The sequence below is a fragment of the Corvus brachyrhynchos genome, unplaced genomic scaffold (assembly GCF_000691975.1).
Source record: "Corvus brachyrhynchos isolate BGI_N302 unplaced genomic scaffold, ASM69197v1 scaffold79, whole genome shotgun sequence".
In the NCBI taxonomy this organism is placed as follows: domain Eukaryota; kingdom Metazoa; phylum Chordata; class Aves; order Passeriformes; family Corvidae; genus Corvus; species Corvus brachyrhynchos.
In genome coordinates, this window is record NW_008240023.1 from 1,121,055 (window position 1) to 1,130,085 (window position 9,031).

The window sequence follows — 9,031 nt, forward strand, 5'->3', positions numbered from 1 at the left end:
TGCAGAGCCACAAGGTCCCCCCTGAGCCTCCTTTGCTCCAGCCTGAGCCCCTTTCCAGCTCCCTCAGCCGCTCCTGGGGCTCCAGCCCCTCCCCAGCTCCGTTCCCTGCCCTGGCCATGCTCCAGCCTCTCAGTGTCCCTCTTGTTATGAGGAAAATTGAGGCCAAAAGGCTAGAACCCTACACCAAACTCAAACTCTGAGTTTACAGATGGGTTTTCCTGCACACTTTTCACACTACCTGTACCCCAGGACACTGGTGTACACCGGAGGATATGGCATGGACAACTCAAAAGTCAGTGACAGCCACGAGCTCTGCGGCTGGGATGTCTTCCGAGGAGTGAAGCAGCTTGAAGTTCTTCATCCTGAGCAGTCACTTCCGCACCCTGCCACAAAACCTGCAGGCCCAGGGTGTATAAAAGCTAACTCTAACCCTAAGCCCAACCCTAAGCCTACCCTAACCCAACCCCATCACTATGGGTGGTCCAGATCAGGAAGATGGAGGAGCAGCAAAGACGTAGGCCCTGCTGGGACGGCCTTTTCCAGGCCCCATGTTCCTGGAGCTGTAGGCTCTGATTCTCTCAACCCTAACCCTAACCCATACTCACCCAAACCAGGTTATTCCATCTTGTCAGTGCCCAAGTAGGTGGGTTTGTTCCAGTCTCCAGGGCTGCTGCCTCTTCCCCTTGAAGGGAAGGCTTCAGGAGCAAAGGCATCATCTAAAAAAAGAACACAGAGACATCTGTGAGCACGAGGTGCTTTCAAGCATGTGTTGACTGCTGCCCAGAGAAGCTGTGGCTGCCCCTGGATCCCTGGAAGTGTCCAGGTCCAGGTGGACAGGGCCTGGAACAACCTGGGATAGTGGCAGGTGTCCCTGCCCACAAGCAGGGGGGTGGAACAAGATGATCTTTCAGATCCCTTCCAACACAAACCACTCTGTGATTCCAGAATAGAAAACATTCAGCGTTCTGCACACAAGTATGGGTTATGAGAGCACAAATCTGGCAACCCAGAAAATGCATAAACCTCAGCACGGCCTGGCTTGGCAGGACAGTGCCCTCCCTGCACCCTCAACTGGACACCCCTCTGCAAGGGAAAAGCCAGTTGTCCAGTGCAAGGAGCAAACAGCTGATTTTTCACATTGTCTTCTCCTTCAGACAGATGACCTTGAGATGTCCCAAAAGGAAAGCACAGGTCAGGGCATTCCAGGGTGGCAGAACTGGCTTACCTTCCCTGCGAGCGCTGCCTCGCCTGTTAGGGGTCGTTATCGGCACATGAATCATCTGGAAATCAAAGACATTTCTTTAAAAACCTCACCTGGCAAGAAGTCCCACCTCTCCATTTCCTCTGGCACTAGGTGATCACTAAAGTAATTCCAAACCTCATTCTTAATTTCACTGAAAACAAGGTTCTGGCTGATACTCCTGCAGTCCAGGGCTTGGACTCCATGATCCCGTCAGACTCAGGATATTCTGTGATGCCAGCCTCAGTCAATCACACTTCCTTCTCCCATCCAAATACCACCACAGATACACCAACACCACCTCAGCCAAGCTGAGATGCCCTGAGCCGAGTCACAGCTCCACAGCAAGAGCTAACAGTGCACTTGCTGCAGCCCTCTGCAGAGGGCAACACTTCCCTTTCCAAGTGCAGTAATTCCCTTTGGCATTTAGTCCTTATTAACATTGCAGGAAATATATTCCCCACCAGGAATATTGGCAGCAGCGCTGAATTTTAAGTGATGGTTAAGGAAGGCTTGGGGGAAGATGTCTGCTTGTAAAAGCAAGTGTTGGTGCTGAGTGCCCTGTTAAACAACAGTTATGTCAACCCACAGAGGACTGACGGAGCATCCCAGACTGTGTTACACATCCCAGTGCTTCACACATGCTCTGCTTCCTGGGGTGCACTCACTAGCTAGCTCTGAATGGAGATTTTGAGGAGAAAAAAATAAAAGAAAGTATAAATGAAGAGCTAATTTGGCAATTCAAGGCAACGGAAAGTAACAAAGAATCCTATTTGCTTACAAGGCGGCTGGAGAGGGACTTTTCACAAGGGCTTGTAGTGACTGGACAAGAAGAATGGCCTTAAGCTGAAGGAGAGCAGGGTTAGGTGGGATCTTGGGAAGGAATTCATCCCTGTGAGGGTGGGCAGGCCCTGGCACAGGGTGCCCAGAGCAGCTGGGGCTGCCCCTGGATCCCTGGAAGTGTCCAGAGCCAGGTTGGAGCAACCTGGGGTAGTGGAAAGTGTCCCTGCCCATGGCAAGGGGTGGAACAAGATAGGCTTTACGGACCCTTCCAACCCAAACCATTCAGTGATTCTACAATTCAACTTCTTCATTTAGTTCCCAGAATTTTCCAAAAACAAAAGCTGTCCGTATCTTTGCTCATGAAACTTTGCTCCCTCAAGCACAACACCCACTGTAGAGCTGTGTTCCGAGTGCAGACACACAAGTTCAAGAGTCAGTTCATGGATAAAGCAGACACTGGCACGATTTGGAAACAGCCAGCAGGACTTTCCAGGTTAGGTCAGCATTGATAACACCCTAAAAACCAAGAAAGAGCTCAGAAAGGGAGCACAGATCTCAGCAGACCAAATGTCCTTGGGCTGCGCTGTGAGGACCCGCTCAGCTGAGAGCTGGGTTTGGTGACAGAGCCAGAGCCACAGGGATCTCTGTGTGTGTCCAAGAAGTGCCAATCACTGTTCTCCAGGCACATCCTCAGTGAAGGAAGGGTTGGAGTTGATGGATGTGCCAGACTGCCACAGAGAGTCACACTCTCCCAGGCAAGGTCAGAGCCCTCAGCTGGATTTCAAACTGAAGCCACTTTCCTGATCCAGACCTCCAGCTGCAACAGGAGCACACAGAGACACCTGACTTCTCTTTAAAAGAGGGTAGGCAGAATTTTCCCTCCCCCAGGCAGCAAAAATCGGTTTTCCCCTTCCTTACCTCCTCACTGCTCATTGATTCAGAGCTGAATGTGCTGCGATGGCACCGCACGGTGATGTTGGAAATCAGCTCCCCGGAGACTTCCACAACACTCCTGCAGGAAGCAGTGGGCTGCAACAGAACAAAACAGAGCCAATCTCACACAGCAAACACCCAATACAAACCCTCTCGTGGGCGTTTCATTGGGGCTGGGAACCTGCAGAAGGATTTAAAAAACAAATTCCGAGGGAAAGAAACCCAAGAAAGATTATACACGACTACACACAGGTTCCTGCTCCACAACTCCGTGTTTGTTGTACAAACCTCTGAGCCTGCTCAAGGTAGGAGCAAACCTCCACATCCTTTTCACAGCTCTGGCATCACCAAGCACAAAGAGAAGGACTGTGCAGGGCTATGCCAACGGCAGCTCCAGCTCTGGAAGTTTAAACTACCCTTAAAGGTGTTGTCTCTGCAATTTGACAAAAAACTGCAGCAAAACCTGCACTCAGGTTTGGAAAACACATCCTCCCACTACTGTATTGCCCCGAGAAGAAGAGAGGGATGGTGTCAGTTTAGGATACAAGGGATAACACCAACATTTGTGTTTTTAAAGATAAATAGCAAAGCAACAACCAACAATTCTGTGTGCTGCCATCTACACGCACACGTGAGCTGCTCAGCTCCAGAGAAGAGATGTCATTCAGCCCAAGTACCTCTGCACAGAGAAGTCCAGACTCAAAGACAATGTGTTTCCACCAAAGCTGGTGATTTAAGACTCAGAGCAGGGCAAGAGCTGTGTCAAGAGCTTTTTTATTTCAGGCTGGGAGTTAAAAATCTGAAAGAGATCAGCACTGTCAGCACAGAGGGGGGGTCTGCCCTACACAGGAAGGTAACGCTTTATATGGCGCCCAGATAGGCAAAAGCAAGAGAAACATCAGCTCTTCTACCCTCTTATCCTACGGAACAAGCCACTCCTTCTAGGATTTGGCCCCAAAAGCACACGTGCCTTCACTACACGCTGCTCCAAGACACAAATCCTCTTTCCAGCTCCCTGCCCTCCCCGCTGACCAGGCAGAAGAGTTTCCCACCACTGAACCCTTCCCATCTAACACCCCCTCCATGCTGCAGGTTGCTCCAGAAAGCCAGCCAGCCAGCCGTTCCTCGTTTTTCAGCACCAGCAGCATTCCAACCCGTCCTGAGAAGAACCTGCATGGCAGGGAGGGTTCCCATTCCCACCAGGGGCACCTACCACGAAAGGCCCAGTTTTGAAGTCACAGGTGAAGGGGTCTCTCCCCGAAGCTTTGGTGCAGACGGTCTCACGGATGCTGAACTGCAGATCTAACCTGTAGGCATCGCTGTCCCACATGTCCACCTGGTGAAAGGAGGGTCAACACAACACATCATCAGTCCTTGCCACTCTTCTGTTGCCCTCACTCCCTGGCAATCTCGCTCCTTTGTCAGGCAGAAGATGGCACAAGGGCATTAGGGGTCAGTGCCCAGTTTAGAGCAGATTGATGTGTGTGAGAAAAGCTGCCTCGATGGGCTTTGCCCCAAGCTTTAGACAGTTTTGTTGCTTTTTGATTATTCTTCTCTCTTTCTTGTAGTCTAGTCAATGCTTTAGCTCGAGATGGGAGACTCAAGAAAGAAGAAAAAAAAGCAATGCCCCAAAAAAACCCCAACAAGCAACAAATTCCCACTACTTTCGAATATTTGGGGGTTTTAATCCAAACTATATAAATCCATACGTCATCTTGACATTCATCCTTGCAGAAGACTTGATACAGGCCACCTATAGAAACAGAAAGGTTCTGAGGGTGTTCAGGAGCACGGACATGATAACTTTGGATTAAGAAGCTTTAACTCCTTAACTCGGGGGGCATCTAGGACAATTCTTAGCACCACAAATTAAAACAGACAGGGGTTTCCTGCTTGCACTTAGACTCTAGCAGATCTAAACCAGAATTGGTGCGTAGAGATAGATGACATAAAGATCAGAGAAAGAATCCTGAACTGTGGGGGCATTTAATCAGCAAAGAGCATCAGATGAACCATGTTGCTCGATGCCCAAAGCAAAGCAGTTAGCTGGAGGTATTCAAAAACATCACTTTTGAAAGAAATCCTGCGAGACAACCCTCGAGGACTTCTACTCTAGCCTTGAAAAATCTGAATTCCTAAAGTATTTTAATTAGAAGCTTACATACAAAAGATATTTAGGTTCCTAAAGCCACAGCTTCAGATGATGGCTCAAACCCACCCTCTTCCAAGCAGCATCAGCAAACTCCAACTACATCTGGGTTCCCAGGACTGGGTGGAAAAGAGTTTTCCATCCCAGCAAAGCACATTTCAGGTAAAGGATCTCCGTTGTCTGTGCACTTACTCCCATGACTCTGCTCCTGACAACACCGTACAGGTTTCTGCTCCACAACTGGGAATTGATCCGTGCAATGGAAGCATTGAGAGCCTCTTCTGTGACTGGGAGTTCATAGTCATATGCTGGAAACCCTGAGAGGGAGGCACAGTTCCATCACAAGTTCATCATAGGCTCGTACTTTTCACCCCCAAAACCACCCTAAGAAGGAGGACGTGGCTCCAACTCACCTGAACAGGAGAAAATGCTCAGTGTGAGGACAAAAATTAAGATCTTCATAGCGTGTCTTTCAAAATCCTCCAGTCTTTTCCCTTTCCAAGCAAGGATTCCCAGAGCATATCCCTCTGTCTTTATATAAATGCAGCCTTGATCCTACGCCTGACCTCCCCACGTCCAAGCTCTGCTCCAAACATTGCACTTTAAACAGAATTGATCCCAGGGTAAATATTTGTTGTCCGCTTTTCTCCATCTAGCAGTAGCTCTCTGATAAGCGATGGGCTGCAGTGCCTTTTTCCCAGGACTGAATTCCCCACTGGAGAGTTCAGGGAGCACTGGATTCCTGATATCTCCATAGCCAAAGGCAGAACCTAGTTATTTTGTTCACTTTTAGCCATTTGTTTTCCATGGGGTGAGTCAACTCTTCCCTTAGCACTGGACCCAGGACCTTCACGTCTTGGCAGCAACTGGAAGCACTTAGAAGCTGGCATTCCCTGAGGATTCCCCAGCACCAGAGGGGAATTCACCCACGTGGAACTGCCACCGTTACCCTGCAGACCAAAGCACCCACGAGAAGCCTCCTAGACCCGAGACACATGGCAGATCACCAGGACCCCCAGTTTCAGCCCAGAAGTTAATGGGATTTTTGGAAAACGATGTTGGAAACTGCTGCCTTTAAGCAAGCTCACCTGTTGCTGCCTGTTCACAAGGCAGAGATGGGTGTAACCATGTCCGTTCTGAAGATCCCATGAGTGACATTCCTCCATTAGCCTTCAAATTGCAGTTCCACTTGAATTCCGTGGCATGGGCTCATTTTAAGAACTTCCCAAATCACGGGAACTTGTGGGAGGCTCAAATTTAATAAGAAAAAGCATGAAGTTCCCCCTGCTTGTAAGCTGTCGGATTGCAGCGTGGCAGCCGGTCACAAGGCTGGACACTGGGAGAATCCGACTCCTCGAGCGACAGAAGGAATTGGGTGTCACTCAACACTACAGGTGTTTTAGGGCAAAGACCCCTAAAGGCCAACAGACTTGATGGTCACTGGATTCGTGCCCTGTTGTTGCTGTGGGATCCTGGAAAAGGAACCTGGGGCTGGTAGCTGGTAGAGCTACGAGCATGGAAACTGCGCTAGGAACCACAGGGGGACAAGCAGAGGCGGTGCCAAACAGGAACCTCACCACATGTGTGCCATCCCACCCAGGCACTGCCTTGGGAGAGGTGGCTGCAGGTCCATAAGCCAAAAAAGAAAAAGGGGTGGGCACTTTTTACCAGCCAGCCTGGATTTCAGCATTGGGAACGGGGTCCAGTCTGCCAATTGAAACTCTTCCCAATCAAAAGACAGAGCCTCTCTCTACATCCATTCTCCTTGCTCCGTGCAGCTGCAGGTGTTCTCTCCCAGCTCTTGGACAGCCTCACCTGTAGCCAGGAATGTTCTGCTGTGGTTGCAGCCATGCCAGAGCACCACAATGCAAAGGATTTAAACAGAGCTGGAGACTCTCAGGAGTCATGCCCAACTTCCCTGCTGCCAGAGCCAAGACCAGGCTGCCTCAGATCAAGGCAAAACCTTCAGGTGAGCTCTTTGACCAGCTTCTGCCGTGGTTTCTCTGCGATCAGTCAGAGGTGGTGATGAAACACGTGGAATGAGACCGCTCAGACCATTTGAACAGGAAGAACTTGGCATTCAGAGTCCCAAGATCCTTGTTGTTTTTCACCTTGCTGCAGCGGTCTGGACAACATTGAGCCTTCCACTTCATCCCTAAAAAGGGAACCATTTGCCTCTTGTATGCTGGGACCAGCTAATATTCCACTGGAAGCTGAGTATATAAAATTCCTTCCCAACAACCGAGGCACAGTGTTGTAGCAGTCCAAGAGTAATTTTAAATATTGAGCCAACTGCAGAGTTTAAAGACTGTCCTCTTCAAGTAGCTCCTAGGAAATGCTGCCAGCAGGATTGTAGTAATGCTGAGTGGGACTTGGGAATTGTTTAATGAAACCGACGTTCCTCTGCAGAGCCCTGGCTTTACAGCATTTGGACAACGGCGATGTCTGCTATTCCAGCTCCCTGAATCTCTGCTTTCAGTAAACTTAAGCAGTGGAACCAATTTTACATTTTCAGACTCAGAGTGCCCCAAGTTCTGGGTTTACAGCGAGGTCTGAGATTTTCACCACGTTCTCTTTGTGCCCAGTCTCCAGCATTTGCTGATAAGGACTCTGCTAGGAAGCACCAGGTGGTGAGTGGTGCCATGGCACACAGAGAAGCAATGAAAGGTGAGATGGAGAACTGACAGTTTAAGGACTTAATTTGGAGCCTACCACCAGCAAGTTCCAGATGCCAAGGCAGCTTGGGGCAGAGGGAGGGAGTTGTATCCGATTTAATCTACACAGCAAACAGGTGTTAATTAAGAAATGAGGAAATTAAAGCATCTCTCTTAGATGACTATTTTCAGACCCCTTTCACTCCCAGCAGTCAAGTCAGCTCTGTTCCCAGACAACTGGAACAATAACTCCTCTTTGTGAGTGAAATTTTGGTAATTACAAGACTCGTTTTCCTTTAAAATGTAAACCATCCAGCATCACCACGTGCCTGTATCCTGAAAACAGTTTCAACAGCATTCCAGGCACTGAGGAGCTATTCCTGATCCCTTGTTTCCTGGACACTCAGACGACAGATGAAAGTTAATGATGTCCCTCCTGACAAAAGAAAAGTAAATTCACAGCAGTACATTCCTCTGTTTTCCCATAGCTTTTGTGGTGTGCCATTAGCAAAATCAAAAGCTTCCTGACAAGTTCTTTACCATGGGCATGACGTGACAGAACAAGGGGGAATGGCTTCCCAGTGCCAGAGGGCAGCATTAGATGGGATACTGGGAAGAAATCTTTCCCTGTGAGGGTGGGCAGGCCCTGGCACAGGGTGCCCTGAGAAGCTGGGGATGCCCCTGGATCCCTGGAAGAGTTCCAGGCCAGGCTGGACAAAGCTTGGAGCAACCTGGGCTAGTGGAAGGTGTCCCTGCCCATGGCAGGGGGGATCAGAATGTGATGGGCTTTCAGATCCCTTCCAACCCAAAGTGTTCTATGATTCTCTGAGTAACTTCACCACACCTGCGGGAGACTTACATTGACATCAGCTGACAGAGGAAGGAGAAAGGCTTCTAAATTTTGCTCAGACTTACAGAGGGTTTGCAACCTGATCCATAATTCACAGACACAACAGACTCAGCTTTAATTCTCTTCGTACCTCATCTGCTGTGTCCCTTGAGATAGGGGCAGAAAATCATACAGCCCATGCCTGTGGGCTGCTGAATGTTCTCCAACCATTGACGCCCTGGGAAGGAGAAGAAGCTTTTGAGATTCCATTTTCTCTAATTGCTCATGCACTGTCCTAAGCTGGTACCCTCTGCCACACATTTAAGTCATATAAGGAGAGGCTGAGGGAGCTGGGAGGGCTCAGCCTGGAGAACAGGAGGCTCAGAGGGGACCTTCTCACTTCTACAACTCCCTGACAGGAGGGTGCAGCCGGGGGGGGGGTC

At 49.5% G+C, this 9,031-nt stretch overlaps 1 protein-coding gene across 3 annotated transcripts in view; it reads right to left on the minus strand.

Annotated features, from left to right (window-relative positions):
- Positions 1-5,678, minus strand: part of SPP2 (secreted phosphoprotein 2) — an 11,078-nt gene extending 5,400 nt beyond the window's left edge. For 2 of the 3 annotated variants that reach the window (XM_008640712.2, XM_017743431.1), the window contains exons 1-6: positions 5,519-5,677; positions 5,298-5,422; positions 4,170-4,292; positions 2,942-3,052; positions 1,226-1,280; positions 606-716 (exon numbers count right to left, since the gene is read on the minus strand). In XM_008640712.2, coding sequence (XP_008638934.1) covers positions 616-716; positions 1,226-1,280; positions 2,942-3,052; positions 4,170-4,292; positions 5,298-5,422; positions 5,519-5,567 — 564 coding nt within the window. In that variant the 5' untranslated portion in view covers positions 5,568-5,677 and the 3' untranslated portion in view covers positions 606-615. Of the gene's footprint in view, positions 1-605; positions 717-1,225; positions 1,281-2,941; positions 3,053-4,169; positions 4,293-5,297; positions 5,423-5,518 lie in introns of all 3 variants that reach the window. The other variant, XM_017743432.1, reaches the window with a different exon arrangement.
- Between the last annotated feature and the right edge of the window lie 3,353 nt (positions 5,679-9,031).